At 35.3% G+C, this 17572-nt stretch overlaps 1 protein-coding gene across 1 annotated transcript in view; it reads right to left on the minus strand.

Annotated features, from left to right (window-relative positions):
* Positions 1–14445: 14445 nt before the first annotated feature.
* The window catches only part of STAT4 (signal transducer and activator of transcription 4), a 127369-nt gene continuing 124242 nt past the window's right edge, over positions 14446–17572 (minus strand). The window contains exon 23 of the mRNA XM_003341288.3: positions 14446–15800. Coding sequence (XP_003341336.1) covers positions 15774–15800 — 27 coding nt within the window. The 3' untranslated portion in view covers positions 14446–15773. The remainder of the gene's footprint in view (positions 15801–17572) is intronic.

Raw genomic sequence — 17572 nt, forward strand, 5'->3', positions numbered from 1 at the left:
AGATAGCCTGAATGCTCCACTGAAATGTCAGGAGAGATCAAGGCAAGCTACTAACACTTTGAGTGGACTCTCCATAGAGAACTTTCAGAAAGATGTGAACTAGAGCCACATAGAAAGAGCAGGCAATGATGGGTTGTGATCTTTGCTGGAGGAAACTCTTGAATCACTGATGTTACATATAGATTTTAGTACTTGGTAACAATACTGCTACATTCAAAAGTATTTTCTTCTACAAAATAGTCATTCAAAGGGGTACACTTATTCTAGACATTCTGGAATTGCCCAAAATATTTTTGAAACTCCTCTTTGGCAATTGTTTGTTTGCTTACTTAAAAAATAGTAGTAGTCTCTCGGTAACCGAGGATGACGATTGTCTTTGTGCGCTTTCATCTGTGATGTAGATGAGTGTGCACAAAAACACTTGTGTGTGAAGGAGATTTAAGTGGAAAAGTCATTGCACAGAGACAGTCCCGCTCTCTTGGCGTTGGAAGCCTGGGTCCAGTGGCATGAAAAATCATTACACCTGGAGACTTCCTCAGCTGCATTGGATGGCCATGCTGTCTTTTGTGCTCCAACACGCCCTAAGCACTCCACAGTGCTTTGCTGCGTCGCCCTCTTAGCCGTTGAACCTTCTTATTGGTTTCTTCCATCTGTTCGGACGAAGCTTTAACTATGCCACTAATATGGTATTGTGAGTTATTCTAAAGGTAAGTATATCCTTGGTATTGGGAAATCTTTGTCTTTTGAGACCTTTGAGGGATTTTACCTTTTGAAACAGACAAAATACATTTTGGTCTGATGTATAAGATCAAGTGGGGGGTACGGTGGAAGAATCAGTGAGATGGAATAGTGGGCAGATCTTGAAGTCCTGTTCCAGTTGCTTATAGCTATATGACTCTGGACTGGATAAGTCATTAAAGCTCTTTTTAAAATTAAAAAAGAAAAAAAATTAAAAAAGAAATTTCACTTAATCTTTCCTTGTCTTTATTTCTCCAACTGAAAATAATATTATTTACCTCACAGAGTTGTTGTGAGACTGACAGGAAAGTGTTTTGAAGATATTACTTTTTTATGCTAGTATAAATGTTAGCAATGGTGGTGATGGCTAACGTTTTTGGTTTAAAAATAATTATGAGTAGGAGACAATGCAACTAATTTTCTTTTCTGATTAAAACTTTGCAAAGCACCCCATTTCATACTGGACAATTCTGATGCCTAGGAATTCTTTCCTTATGTTTACCAGAAATCTGTTTCACTGTGACTTCTACCCACTGGTTCTAGTCCTGCCTTCTGGAACATTATGGAATGTTTCATTCTTCTCACATATGATTGTTCTTTAAATATGTAAAGATAGCTATCATATCTTCTTAAGCATTCTCTTTTCAAGATTTCCTATCCCCAGTTGTTCACATTTCCTAACCATCCTATTTGCTAACCCTTGGATTCACTCCAACTTATCACTGTCCTTCTCAAAATGTGGCTTTCAAGATAGGTCAAAGCATTTACAATATGGTCTGCCTTAGGACAAGATACAAAGGAACTTTCATTGTTCTTGTTTTGGATAACATTTGTCTGTTAGTATAGTCTAAGACCAAATTTGGGCAAATAGGTGATAGCATAGGATGCTGGGTCTGGGGTCAAGCAGACAAATTTCCTGAGTTCAAATTTGGCCTCAGGCACTTCCCAGTAGTGTGACCCTGGGCAAGTAGCTTAACCTTGTTTGTCTCAGTTTCTTTATCTGTAAAATGAACTGGCAAAGGAAATGGCAAACCATTATGCCCGCCAAGAAAATCCCAGAAGGGGCCAAGAAGAATTTAATATGACTGAAAATTACTAAAGTACCACAATAAGAAAAAAAACACCTTTTTTTTGGTAGTGAGATCACAATATTGATGCATGTTCAATCTGTCACACCAACTACTATGCAGTCACATCTGTTCTATTCTGTTATTGTATAGGAAAACTTCAATAATAATAATTCACTCAAAAGCACTTTAAGGTTGGATTACATTGTCAATGAGGTCCTCTTAGCGATGGAATTCTGCAGTTTAGAAAGTACCTGTCTCCCAACTAATTCTTCCTCTTGTATCACCAACCCCTTTTTCCGGATGAGGAAACGTGTTCTCAGTGAGGTGAAGTGAATTGCACAGAATCATACAACTGTCACAGTAATGGGGTTCTAATTCATATATTCTGTCTGCAAATCCAGTCCTTTTATTTTATTAGATTTGATTTCTCTGAGACTCTTGGAGCTGGAATAATAATACTAGTTAACATTTATATAGTGTTTACAATATTCCAGGCACTGGGCTAAGGAAGCATTTTACAACGATTATCCCATCTATCCCACAACCCTGGGAGGATAGGCGCTCTATTAATCACCATTTTACAGATGGGGTAACTGAGGCAAACAGAGTGATTTACAGCTAACAAATGTTTGGAGGCAAGATTTGAACCCAGGGCTCTTTCCTGGCTCGGAGTCCTATGCTCTATCCACTAACCCAGAGACCAATTTTGTCAAGCAGAAATGTCCTGTTTTGTCTTCACGTCTTCAGCAGATCCGTTAGGCTTGTTGAAACAAAAGTTGAAGGTGTGTGCGATACATTTCTCTTTCTCTTACCATGGTTCACTTAAAGGATCAGCTACATAGTGTGGAAGAAAACAAATTCGACTCAAAAAGTCACATTAATAATTTGCGTAAAGTTAAATAGTCAAGGACTTATGGTTTCCTGTCTGTCAGTGCAGCTGTGATCTTGACCTGAGCAGGAGGGTGCCCGATATTTGGAACAGCCACAACCACGTGGTTTCGGAGAAAAAGCTAGGGAACGAGAAGGCAGTAGATTGAGCGGAAAGCGAAAGTTAGTCGGTGGTTAGACCAGTGCGCATGAGCAGCCTGAGAAGGGTTTTGTTTTGTTTTGTTTTATCCCATCCTTTCCTGTCCGCTACCCAGCTGGGCCTAGCATTGAGGTGGTTGGGCTGGGGGCAACCCGAGGCATGTGTCACGCAATTCTTGCAAGCAGGCTGCCTACTGTAGAGGGCTAGCGGCTGCTAAACGGCAAGATTTGGGAGAGAGAGAGAGAGAGAGAGAGAGGGGAAAGGGAGGAAAGAGAAGGTGGGTTATGGATGGTGGCTGGGCACTTTAAAAGAAAAAAAGAGTAAGAACTGTTTTCTCTGTGATCCTTGCTCTCGGACAGTTTTAGTTTATTTGGCAACCGTCACAGTTAGCATTTATATTATATTTTAAGGTTTGCAAGGCAGGTGAAATGTGCTGTCTCACTTGATCCTCACAAGAGTACTTTGAAGTAGCTAACCATTACCCCCAATTTACAGAAGTGGAAACGGAGGGGACCTTAGGGTCACACGACTATTAATTATTTGGGTCTAGGTTTGAACTCCCCCCATACAACAGCTCTAATGCTCATTGAGTGTCTGGCTGGTAGGTGGCTCAGTGGATAGAACTGTCTTTTTTTTTTCTAGGATATTTTATTTTACCAATTACATGTAATAATTTTCCACATAAGTTTTCTGAAGTTATAGGAGCCAAATTGACTCCCTCCCTTCCCTTTCCCCTCTCAGAAATGGTAAGCAATTTGATAATACACGTATTATCATGCAAGACATATAAACATGATATTCACTGTTGTAAGAGAATACCCATATAAAACCAAAACCATAAAATAGATACCCAAATGAACTAAAGTGAAAAATAGTGTGCTGTGATCTGTATTTCAACTCCCACAGTTATTTCTCTGGAGGTGGATAGCATTCTTTGTCATAGACCTTCAAAATCGTCCTGGATAGTTGTATTGCTGAGATTGGCCACAATTGATCACCCCACAATATTGCTGTCATAGTAAACAGTGTTTTCTGGGTTCTGCTTATTTCACTCTGCATCAGTTCATTTTGGTCTTTCCAGCTTTTTCTGAAATCATCCTGTTCATCATTCCTTACAACACAATAATTTTCCAATGCCATCATATACCACAATTTGTTTGGCCATTCCTCAATTGATGGACATTCCCTCACTTTCCAGTTCTTTGCCACCATAAAAAGAGCTGCTGTAAATGTTTTTGTACAAGTAATTCTTTCCCTTTCTAAAAAAATCTCTTTAGGATACAGACCTAGGAGTGGTATTCCTGCATCAAAGGGTATGCAGTTTTATAGCCTTTGGGCATAGTAGAACAGTGGGTCTTAGGCTGCTAAGTAGCTGGCCCTGAGGTCAGACCTGAATTTAATTGTGGCTTCAGACATTTATTTAGCCATACGATCCTGAACAAGTAACAACTTCTTTTTACTTCAGTTTAGTTTTCAACAAGGTATTAATAGTACGTGATCTCTCAGGATTGTTGTGAGTATCCAGCGAGATATTTGTAAAAACATTTAGCACAATGCCTGACACATAATAAGCACTATAGAATTTTAACTCTTCTTATTTTTTGCACCACTTAGCTGCCACTTCCTTTTGTCTAAAATATACTATTTGACATTTATTCTTTTAGAAACCGATCCTCATAAACAACCCTGTGGAGACAGGTAATATTACTATTACTATCTCCATTTTATAGAAGAGGAGATTTTTTTTTCTCCCTGACTTCCTCTCTTTCCTCTTTGTTGCATACAACTTTCATCCTGTTAACTTTCCCCAAAACTTTGGTCATAGCTTCTGGTCTTACCAGTGTATCTGAAACCTTTATTAGAATTGAGCTCTTGCATTTTGTGACCTTAAAAAGTTCCCTACCATCTTATAGTGATTCCATGATCATTTGTTTGGGGATGCCCAGTGGATGCTCACTAGTGATTGGGGAGGTCACTGAAACCTTGGAAAGAAGTTATTGGAGAGATTCAGATCATTCACACATACTGACATGGAACTGACACACAGAATCTCTTTAGTTTTTGTTAGACACTTGAAAAGTCATACTAATTTCTGACTCTTCCTTCATAAACAAATTAATAAGGCCATTTACATAAGAACAGTTTTAGGTTGTCTTTTTATATTGTCAAACTCATGAATTCCCAAAAGGACTGGAAGTGTCCATAAGAATAATCAATCTGTATAATATATGTTTCAGAATATTAAAGTTCAATATTTTGTATGTGTTCTTGCTAAATGTCCCTTTATAAAGTCTAGTTGATGTTAACTGCTTAATTGATACTATGGAAATATTAACTGATTAAATAGTATTGGGGGTATATGCTAGATGGAACATCTAGATGGCACGGTAGATAGGATGCCAGGCCTTTTGTCAGGAATACTAATTTTCCCGAGTTCTAATCTGTCCTCAAATGTTTCTTAGCTGTATGTCTATGGGCAAGTCACTTAGCTGTCTTGGTCTCAATTTTCTCATCTGTAAAATGAGCTGGAGAAGAAAATGAAAAATCATTCCAGTACCTCTACCAAGAAAACCCCAGATGAGGTCATGAAGAGTTAGATACAACTGAAAGAACTGAACAAGAACAAAAATATATAATAGATTACTAGATGGGAGCTTGTGTTTGATAGTATTAGAATACCAAATAGAGCAGCAGTCAGATGCCATCTGGAAATCCAGTCCCCCAGTTCAAGTGGGAGTTGGGAAGTCATCCCAGGAAGGGTGCTGCATAGGGAATATCAGATTTGATTGGGACCCACTAGAACTTATTCAAAGCTCTGGTAAAGAACTACAACTACTACCCAAATGAGACTCTGCCCAGAGAGGTGGAATCACTCTTAAGGTCACATAGTTGATATGTGATAGAACTGAGATGAAGGCAAAATATATTTCAGTCTGTATTCCGACTCCATCAGTTCTCTCTCTGGAGATGGATGGCATTTTTTCTCACCAGTCCTTGGGGGTTGTCTTAGAGTACTGTATAGCTAAGACTAGCTGCTATTGATCATAATGGATCATACAATATTGTTGTTACTGTGTACAATGTTCTCCTGGTTTTGCTCATTGTGTTCTGCATCAGTTCATGTTGATCTTTCTAGGTTTTTCTGAAATCATCCTTATTATCCTTTGTTTAAAAATTATTTATTTGTTTTTATTATATACTTTATATGTTTATATGTTTTGTTATATATGATATATTAATCATACTTTTAACATCCATTATATACTTAATATATAAAAATAATATTATATATTTATTATATACTTAGTAACTACCACTGCCCAAAAAAGCCTGTTTAACTAAACAAATGCATAAAAAATGTTATGTATAAAACCACAAACTTCACATTGTTTATGATTTGTTTAAATATGTAAATTATATATCTGACTAATGTAAACATCCTCTGCTTTTTTAGTTCCCTTTGGCTTTATTTTACTTGGATACTTTTTTCTCTTAATTTTGTGGCTATTATTTTTTTAAAATGTAATCATGGTATATGCTATTTAGCACAATAGGATCTATTACAATCAAATACCACAACTTATGTAGTCATTCCCCAATTGCTGAACATCCCCTTCAATTTCTGATTCTTTGTCACAACAAAAAGAAGTGCTATAACTATTTTAATACAAGTAAGTCCTTCCTCCACCCCCAACCTCTGCCCCCTCCCACCTTTTAAAAAACACCTCTGGTATATAAACCTAGCAGTGGTATATTTGGATCAAAGGATAGGCACAGTTTTAAAGCTTTTTGGGCATTGTTTCAAATTGCTTTCCAGAATGGTTGGATCAGTTTACAACTCTACCAACAGTAGTACATTAATGTTCCAATTTTCCCACACCACTTCTGACATTCATTATTTTCTTTTTCTGTCATATTAGTCAATTTTATAGGTATGAAGTATTACTTCAGGTTTGTTTTAACTTGCATTTCTCTAATAAAAACCGATTTAGAGTATTTTTCCATATGACCATAGATAGTCTTGATTTCATTTGAAAACTGCCTGTTCATATCCTTTGACCATTTGTCAACTGGAGAATGGCTTGTACTCTTATAAATTTGATTCAGTTCTCTATCAATTTAATAAATAAGGCCTTTGTTAGAGATACTTGCTGTAAAAAATTTCCCCCACCTTCCTGTTTTTCTTTCTGCTAAGCTTGGTTGCATTGTTTTGTTTGTGCAAATCCTTTTAAATTTAATATAATAAAATTAATCACTTTACATCCAATAACTTTCTCTTTTTCTGTTTGGTCATAAATTCTTTCCTTATCCATAGATTTTTAAGGTAAACTATTCACTGCTCACTCAATTCGCTTATGGTAATATCCTTTATGTCAAAGTCATATACCTATTTTAGCCTTATGTTGGTATGGGATGTTGGATGTTGGGCTATGTCCAACTCTGCCATACCTTTTTTCCAGTTTTCCCTGCAGTTTTTGCAAACAGCCATTTCTTGTTCCAAAAGCTTGGATCTTTGGGTTTCTTGAACACTAAATAACTATGGCTATTAGTGACTAAATATTGTGTAGTTTTCCTACTCCACTGTTCTACTGCTATATTTTTTAGACAATACCAAATTGCTTTGAGAATTACAGCTTTGTAATACAGTTTGAGGTCTGGTATTACTAGACCACTTTCTTTCACATTATTTTTTATTCATTCTTTTGATATTCTTGATATTTTGTTTTAGAAGAGTTTTATTTTTTTCTAGCTCAAAAGAATATTTTTTTGGGCAATTTGATTAATATGGCATTGAAAGTAGATTAATTTAGTAAGATCCTGATCTGATTTTTATTATATTGATTTGGCCAACACTTGAGCAATTAATATTTTTCCATTTATTTAGATCTGATTGTATTGTGTGAAAAGTGTCTTGTAATTGTATTCATGTAATTGTCTTGACAAATAGATACTCAAGTATTTTATATTATCTACAGTTAATTTAAATAGAATTTCTTTTTCTGTCTTTTGTTTCTATCTCTTCTGGCTTTGTTGGGAATATAAAGAAATGCTGATGATTTATGTGAGTTTATTTTATATCCTGTAACTTCACTTAAGTTGTTAATTATTTCACTTAGATTTTTAGTTGAATTTTTAGGATTCTCTAACTATATCATCATATCACTTGCAAAGAGTGTTAGTGTTGTTTCTTCATTGCCTGTTTAATCCCTTTTTCCTCTCTTATTGCTGTAGCTAGCATTTCTAGTACAGTATTGAATAATAGTGGTGATGATGTGCATCCTTGATTCTCCCCTGATTTTATTGGAAAGATATTTAGTTTATTCACATTACAGATAATACTTGCTGATGGCTTTAGGTAGACACTATTTATCATTTTAAGAAAAACTCCATTAATTCCTATGTTTGGCTTAACAAATTTTAAAATGATTTTTTCAAAAGAGTTTCATAGCACATGCATTTCTGCATCCAGTTTTATGTAACAAACAGGCATGAACTTGAAAACTTATGAAGAAATAAATTATTTTATAAATTAAAGCATATTTTACCAGTGATTTTAAAATAACATTAACAGTTAAGAAATAGTTTATTTTAATTTCTGATTGATTTTCATTTGTCTCCTTCCCTAAACCTTTAGAATTAAATGTCTGCTTCTCCCAAAGAGGAAAATGTTAGACTTACAAGTTGGAAAATACAACTTCGTGATTTCTTTTTATGCCAGGATTCCTTACCTGGAATTACTGGAAGGTTGTAGTGGGAAAGGACTAGGAGTATGCATGAGACTACTCTTCTATTGCTATTGTAAGCAATGAGTCAAGTTGCTGGTCTTATTACTCATCTGCTTATGACCGCTCTAAAAGTTGTACAAGATTTGACTATAGCCATAATTTGAAACAGTGCAGTATTTTCCAGACAAGTACCCTCACTGAAGATGTTATGCTTAAGGGAATCAGAAAGAGACAAATGTTTAACATGCCCTTAAAAGAAATGATAACAAGGAAAGTGATTCTTTCAAGCTAGTATCACTTTTCCCATGTAGTTTATGGACACAGGAAGTTTGTTTCTACCCTCACATTTGCTTCTGGGATTGATAACAATATCTCAATAAAGACCTTCAGGGATAGTCATTTGTATGTCTTAAAGAAAGCTATAGGGCTGGCTGCTGCTACCCTCTTTATGGAGAAACAAGTTAAAAGAAATGGTTAATCTAATGTGATGAGAGTGTTAGATTGAGAGTAGGGTAGCAAAACAGACAGAATTAGGTACCTGAATTTTTATTTGCTCAGATTCCCCCTCCCCATGGCATCTTTTGTGGGGTGGGAATGTATATATCCACATATTGTCTAGGAGTTTCAGGCATGCCTGACTCTTCATGATCCCATTTGTAATTTTCTTGGCAAAGATCCTGGAATGGTTTAACATTTTATTTTCAGTCCATTTTACAAATTAGGAACTGAGGCAAACAGAGCTAAATTATTTGCTCAGGGTGACATAGGTAGTAAAGTTCTGAGGCCAAATATTTTCATTTTAAATTGACTCATCCTAAGTACTATAATTTCTAAGCTGTGGCTATATTTTGAAAAGCTTTTTTTAAAGTTTTGTGAGTTTCAAATTTCTAATAAAAAATCTTTAACTTGACTATGCTGGTGACAGGCTTGAAGGAAAGGAAATTGGCTGGAAAAAATGTTGCAAAAATTTTGGATACTTACCATAGGAGGTCAATTCAGTAACCTCAAATGTTAATTAAAAAGATTCTTTTAATTCTCTCTCTCTCTCTCTCTCTCTCTCTCTCTCTCTCTCTCTCTCTCTCTCTCTCTCTCTCTCTCTCTCTCTCTCTCTTTCTCTTTCTCTCTCTCTCTCTCTCTCTCTCTCTCTCTCTCTCTCTCTCTCTCTCTTGTTCTGTCCCTTTCCTTTGCTATCTCTGTCTCTGTCTGTCTCTCGTTTTCTCTCTCTTTTATATACACATATACATAACATGTCTCAAAAGTTTAATATCTTGGTAGTTATTCGGGTTTAAAACTGGATTAAAATTTTGGGATGCCCTGTACTTTAGAGCATATCATTTAAAAAAAAGGAATATACTGGAGCCATTTGAGTCAAGATACTAGATAGCTTTATAATCCAGATTACTTCCAACTTCTGCCCCTAAAGAAGGGCTATCTGATCATTAACAGTGGGCATATGACAGTGCTATATGAAACAAGGTAAAAGAAGGGTTAGATTTTTTCCTGATGGACCGTATATAGCAGAACTAGGAACAGTGAATAGAAGGCATAGATAGAAAGATCTCAGCCTAATGTAAAGATATATAATTGAATCTATCAAAAATGAAATGGGATGTATACAATTTTATATCCCTTTGGGTATGGTCGGATCAGTTTATGATTCTACCAGCAGTGCATTAGTGTCCTACTTTTAACCCACATCCCTTCTAGCACTTATTATTTTTCTTTCCTGTCATACTAGCAAATCTGATAGCTATGAGGTGGCACCCCTGAGTTGTTCAGATTTGTGTTTCTCTATTCAAGAGTGATTTGTGTCATTTTTTCATGTAATAATATATGACCTGCATTTCTTCTTTTGAAAATTGCCTATTCTTATCCTTAGACATCTTATCAATTTGGAAATGATTTGTATTCTTAAATTGGACTCCGTTCTTTATATATTTGAGAAATAAGGCCCTTATAAGAGATACTTGCTATAAAATTTTTTCTCTTAAATTTCTTGGTTTCTTCTAATCTTTTTAGTAAAAACTAAGTTTAATGTAATAATCAAAGTTATCCATTTTACATCCTATAATACTTTCTATCTCTTATTTAGTCATAAATTCTCCCTTATGCATGAATCTTACTATTTTATGCTCCCCTAATTTTCTAATGATAGTGTCCATTATGTCTAAGTCATGTACTCATTTTGACCTTATCTTGGTATAGGGTGTGAGATGTTGGTCTATACCCAATTTCTGCCATTCCCTTTTCCAGTTTTCCCAGCAGTTTGTGTCAAATAGTGATTTCTTATTGCAAAAGCTTGGATCTTTGGATTTATCAAACATTAAACAACTATGGTCATTCACTGCCATGTATTTTGTAGCTAACCTACTCCACTGATCTACTGCTTCATTTTTCAGATGATACCAAAGTTTTGATGATTATAGCTTTATAAAACAGTTTGAAAACTGGTACTCCTGAGCTACTTTCTATCATTTTCCCCCATTGATTCTCTTGATATTCTCGATCTTTTGTAATTCCAGATAAATTTTGTTATTTTTTTCCTAGTGCTATAAAATACATTTTAGGCAATTTGATTGGTGTGGTTCTGAATAACTATGTAGATTTAGGTAGGTTGTCATTTTTATTACATTAGCTTTGTCCATCAACGAGCAATTAATATTTTCCCAGTTGTTTAGATTTGACTTTATTTTTGTGAAAAGTGTTTGTAGTTATATTTATGTAATTCTTAGGTTTGTCTTAGCAGGTAGCTACCCAAGTATTTTTTACTATCTATAATTAAATAGAATTTCTTTTTATCTCTCATTGCTGGACTTGTTGGTAATATAAAGAAATTCTGATAATTTATGTGGTTTTATTTTATATCCTCCAACTTTCCTAAAGTTGTTATTTATTTCAACTTCTTGTTTGGTTGAATTTTTAGGATGCTTTCAGTATTGTTATTTATTTCAACTTGTTTTTTTGGTTGAATTTTTAGGATGCTCTAAGTATATCATCATATCACATGCAAAGAGTGAGAGTTTTATTTCTTCATTGCCTATTCCTTCAATTCTTTTTCTTGTATTATTGTTATAGCTAGCATTTCAAGTTCGATATTGAATAGTACTGGTGATAATGAGCATTCTTGCTTAATCCCTAACTTTACTGGGATGGCATCTAGTTTATCTCCATTACAGGTAATGCTTGCTGATGATTTTAGATATATGGTATTTATTATTTTAAGGGAAGCTTCACTAATTCCTATGCCTATTTCAACCTCATTTTCCTCATCTGTAAAATTGGAATAATAATAATCAGCACCTATTTCACAAGGTACTTGTGAAATTTAAATGAGGTAGCATTTATAAAGCACTTCACTCACTTCCAAGTACAAAATAAATATAACCCAGGGCTCAAGTTTGTCATGTTTACGTGGCAGCTTCTTTCTAGAGTGTTTCCTTTCAGTGATTTCACAGAAGTGAACATGAAACCATTTATGAGCTTCTTTGAAAGCCAGAAGCCCAGAATCCCTCCTCCCCCAAGATCTTGACCAACTTTGTCTCTCAAGCACATATGAAACATCAAGTAATCGTTCTCTCAACCAGATGAGGAAAATCTTATGTTAATGTCAGAGTTAAATCTCAGAAGTAGGAGCAGGAAATGGAGAAGGGAGAAAAAAGAGGAGGAAGAGGGGAGGAAAATGAGCAATAAGTTCACTATTAAGCATGATTCACAGGATTATAGCATTTAGACCTGGAGAGGAACTTCAAGGCTATTGAGTGTGACCCCATATTTTACAGATATGTCTGAGACAGGATTTGGACTCATGTCTTGGCAACTTGAAGTCCAGCCCTCTGGGCACTATTCCCAATGGACTTTCTCAAATAAGAGTGACATGGACTGGGTTTATGATTTCATTGATGCAAGGAATTCTCAGGTAAGAAATTTTCTCCCAGTGTAGGTCAGCAGCAACTCTGTTATTTATGATCTTAGACTTAGAGTTGCCTAGGGCACTAAAAAGTTAAGGGATATGCCCAAAGTCATTCAGCTGGTGTGTGTGTGAAAAGTGAAATTTGACCTTATGTCTTCTGGCTTTTAGTCCAGGTTTTCATCCACTCTAGCCTCTCAGTCATAGATTGCAAATATTTGCTCCGGCTGCTACTAAATGTAGGAGAGCAGTTCATTTGGATTGCATCTGTATTAAAAAAAAAATAAATCAAGCAGTAAAGTTCACATGTGGGTTGTTCTTATATTTTGACCAGGGAAGTATTAGATGTAACAGGAATATCAAAGGAGGATGCTGGCTTTTAATTAAATGTATTTTTTTTTCACAGTCACTGAATCAGCACTGCAATGACTTTGTACAATTGAAAATCAATTTTAGTTCTTTTGTTTAAGGCTTATTCAAGACAGATTTAATATTCCCTTTTGAGGTTCCTTCTCTATGTAAACTTCACCCACCACTCACATTCCAGAGAAACATGCCTAAAGGTCAAGTTTTTGTCTTGTATTTATCTAGCATATCATCTACTTTCCATAGAAACTTGGCTAATCTAAAAGGCCAAATCTGATCAATTTAAACTGTTTTAAGAATTTCCATCACCTAAGAACTTTTGCTCTATGACCCAAAACACTCAAAACATGTCTTGGCTATGGTTAAGGGGGTTTCAGAAGGGGTGGTCCAAATGATGTAATCTTGATTCTGACTGTTACTGATAACCAATAAAAAGATACACCCAGGTTGGCTCTAGATTTTGCTTTGTCATCTTGCTAATTGTCATAAAAGACCCTTTCAACTTTTACTCGAGGTCTTTGGTCATTGAGAGGCCACTGACCCAATCTATTGGTTACTGCTAGTCTAACAAATTGATCATACTCAGAATTTTTGTCTCTTCATTTACCTTAATTTTCAAATGTGATTTGATGGAGAAATAAGATGGCAGCCTAAAGAATGAGGAAAGGGAAGTATTGGTTGTGTACCTGAGTCATTGTATTGATAATTGACATTTTGAGTAGTTTAAAGTTTGGAGCTTTGGTTACATATTGAATTTTGGAGTTTTTACTAATACCAAATTAATTAAGGGGTCAGTAGAAAGAGTATCAAGAGCAACTAGGGAGCATAGTATATAGAGGTCTAGGCCTGGAGTCAGGAAGAAGAGTCTTTCTGAATTAAAATCTGGCCTCAGATAGTGATGTGATGCTGGAATTGTCACTTTACCCTGTTTGCCTCAGTTTCCTCGTCTGTAAAATAAACCAGAGGAGAAATGGCAAACTACTCCAGTATCTCTGCCAAGAAAACCCTAGATGGAATCATAAAGAGTTGGACACAACTGAAACAACTGAAGAACAGAAAGAGTACTGGATTTTGTTTGAATCTCCACTCTGCCACTTAACACACCTGGGCCCCAGTTTCTTCATCTGCAAAATGGAGGAGGAGGTGGTCAACTAGATGATCTTTGAGGTCTTTTTTAGCTCTAAACCTATGATCTAGAATCACTCTGAATAATAATCAATAGGAGAGACATTTAGGAAGCAGCATGGAATTATTGCCATCCTATTTAATGAATGGTGAACCTTCCATGGAGGGTGGGAGAGTGGTTACCTTATATTCAGATTATGCAGTGATCCATGCCTGAGTGACAGCTCTTTGCCTTGATACTGCAGTGGGTCAGTGAGAATTTCAACTGAGAACTGAACTGTGTTGGATGACAAGGAGATGTTGCTGGCTCAGCTTACTATGCTATGGCTAAGTGGGGTTTCCTTTGTTATTTTGGCACCTAGTAAGTTCACCTGCCAACCTTCTTTTTTAAGCATTTGTTACTATGAATGGGAAAGGGACTGATGTTCAGACTAACTAGTCAGAGTGACATTTTTTAATTTTAAAAGGACTCAACCATTCATAGCATGTATTCAAAACAAAAATATTTTATTTCTATTTGAAAATATATATTACAAAGATAAGGAAAATATGTACATTGATGTCTGTGTCATGAATCCCTAGAGAAATTATCCCTCTTCCCTCAGAATACCTACATAGAAATTCCAACTAAGTTATTACAAAAAAAAGAGTTAACATTTTTTTTCATGGATTGTACAAGTAAAAAAAAAAACACAAAGAAATTGCTAGATTGAATTATAATAGGGGGTGTGGAGGCAAGGGTAGGATTAACCTTTAAAATATAAACTTCATTTTTATGTTTTTGTTTCTTCTTCTCTCAAACTCTTCCAAATAGATGGAATGGCTGATTCTGATCACTACCCCCATATTTAACCTTTTAGAACCAGAAATCCTGATAGGGCTTGGAAGAAATGTGGGCCAAATGCATCTCCCACCACATTCCAAGTTGAATCACTATGTGCTCCTGGTGTAATCAGGAAATCCCCTCCAGTAGAGATATTGGAGACATCCTGCATAGAGGACTTCTGGACCTTTGAAAGCACCGATTTAGCAAATAGCTCTTTATCTTTGAATTAAAAGCATAACTGCATTGACTGTCAGAGTCTAAATACAATAAAAATTTATCTTAGATGAGGGGCTGAACCATAACCTATATTTATTCTATCCTACAACTACAAGTTGTAGTTCTTGTTCTAAAAATAAGCAAAAACTGTAATCAGATTTAGTACAAGCATGAGGATAGGCCATTGAAAAACTGCCCCTATTCTGAAGTCATGAAACTGAGAAATTTCTAGTCAGAAAATCATAAAATTTGGAGTTTCTGCAGAGTAGAGAATGGTGAATAACCCAAACAGACATTGAAATACCTGGACCAATAGATGTGCTAGACAGGAGGTAATTCTAAATTCCTTTAGGACAAGATTTGTCTCATTTTTGTTTGCCTTCAGTGCTTAGCACAGTGCCTAGCACATGGCAAGATCTAGAGAAATGCTTGATGATTAGTTGATGTGAGAAATAAGAAGCCAAAATAAGTGCATAGCATATAAAACTACCGAGATCGACTTACAGTATCAATACCCTGGTTTCCTAAAATTATCTTATCTCACTTGCATATCTGAAGTTTTTTCTTTTCAAAATTTCAAGTATGCTGCTACCAAACAGGGAACCATATTGGTGGGAAGATTTCTATACCTCAGACATTTCCAGGAAATCTTTATTTATGGAGCATTAGAAATCCTTTTTAGTTTCTATTGAAAAATATATGTAGATGCATTTTAGAAAATAGCATGTATTTTTTAGCTTTCTTGTTCTTTTAGGCAGCAAAGAGAATCTCATCAGTCAGCAGAATATGGAGAGCTCATCTAGAAATGAAAAGTGAAACTGGTTAATTTTGAGAAAGTCATTTTAACAGAAATATCATGACTTTCAAACCATCTCATAAAACTACTCAATTAAGCCCATCTTTTAAAACACTACTTTTTTTTCCCTAGAAACTTAATTATGCAAAAGGAACAGCTGTCATTTAGCCTAAGTAAAGTTGTTATAGTGACTTTGAGTACTTGTCAGTCAGCTATCTTTTTCCATAGAGGGAAGAATAAGAGAAAATAGGTGTAATTTCAGCACAGAAGAGTAAATTGACCAATAACTTTTACAGGATTGACACAATGCCTTTGTGGGGATAAATCCTAGGTTCCTCAAATTTAAAGAGAAATAGATGATTAATAACAGGTTCTGGATTTTATTTGCTGAGAGCATTTCTGTGGTGGAGAACATTTTGCATATGTAAAGTTTCAGACCTATGAAATTTCAGGACAAAATTTAAAATGGTAATTTAATTTAATATGCGAAGTAAAAAGTGGTTTGTATTTTTTGGTATTAAATCTGTTTTTTTGCATTCTCTGTGTAAGCTAATGATTAAAATGACTTTTTTAAAAAAAGAACTAATTTAAAAAATTAACACTGGAATAAGCTACTAAGAAAAATCATAGGATTATAAATTTAGAGCTGGGAAGGACCTTAGTCCAAGTCCCCTCATTTTGCACATGAGGGAACTGCAGCCTCAAACAATATGGATTGTCCCTTTCAGGAAATATTCCTGACTAGGATCTATCATCTATAGTTTAGGTATAGATTTGCTTGAGAGTAGAGATAAAAACCAGGCATAATCAAAATATCTCTTAGATTTTTTTTTTTTAGATTTGGATATTTTATGGCCAGGATCTGTGTTGAAGCAATAGATATTGCAAATCTCTAACTTTGGCTTCTATGAAATAACTTCTTTAAAAGAACTGTTTTGATGAAGTATATAAGGGTTTGGTGATCTTAGGAGAATTGTGAAAATTGGAGAAAATAGCAAGAAATTAGACTAGGTAATCTCATATTTTTGTATCTATATCTCTAGCATGTAGCAAAATGTCTGGCACAGAATAATTGTTTAATAAATGCTGTTGATTTATTAATTTATTCATTTGGAGTTAAAGAAATGTTACACAGTCTCTTGACTTCTTTTTTATATGGCTGTCACATTTCAGGTTTTGTGTATTGAGTCCAAGAACCTGAAACACAAATACCGGTGCAGGGGAAAAAAACAAAACAATATGTCTACTCCCAGAATTCCTGCTGATTGAATTTCTAAATGGAAACTCAGTCTTCTTGAATTAGAAATTTGGCTTTTACCACCCAAGTGCTCTGTTGGCTGGCTGGACCAACATCATGTTAGCATGGTAGGAATGAACAGATCGCCCTCTGGTGGCCTTCAAGATAAGGACGTCATGAAAGAGGTTTCTGCTTAGGATAACTGAAACTCTTGATTATTCAGCAGTGTGCTGGTAAATGTTTAAAACTGGCTCTCCAGGCAAATTGTATATATCAAACATTTTAAATTTTAATGTATGCTATTAACATTTTCTCCATCACTTCCTTAAGTATGGTCGAGCAACAAAATAAATTAAGCCCTGTTTTGTAACATTTGTCAATTTCCAAGGTGTAAAATGCCCATACTGAAAATTCGGCAGTTGACTTTGGTAGGAGAAGGTTCCAGAGAATTCCTGGATCATTTCTCATACAGTTTTTACAAATTTATTCAAAGGTTTAGGCTTTAGCATTGTCCAGGAAGAACTTGAACCCCCTCTTC

The sequence above is a fragment of the Monodelphis domestica genome, chromosome 4, assembly GCF_027887165.1.
Source record: "Monodelphis domestica isolate mMonDom1 chromosome 4, mMonDom1.pri, whole genome shotgun sequence".
Lineage (NCBI taxonomy): Eukaryota > Metazoa > Chordata > Mammalia > Didelphimorphia > Didelphidae > Monodelphis > Monodelphis domestica.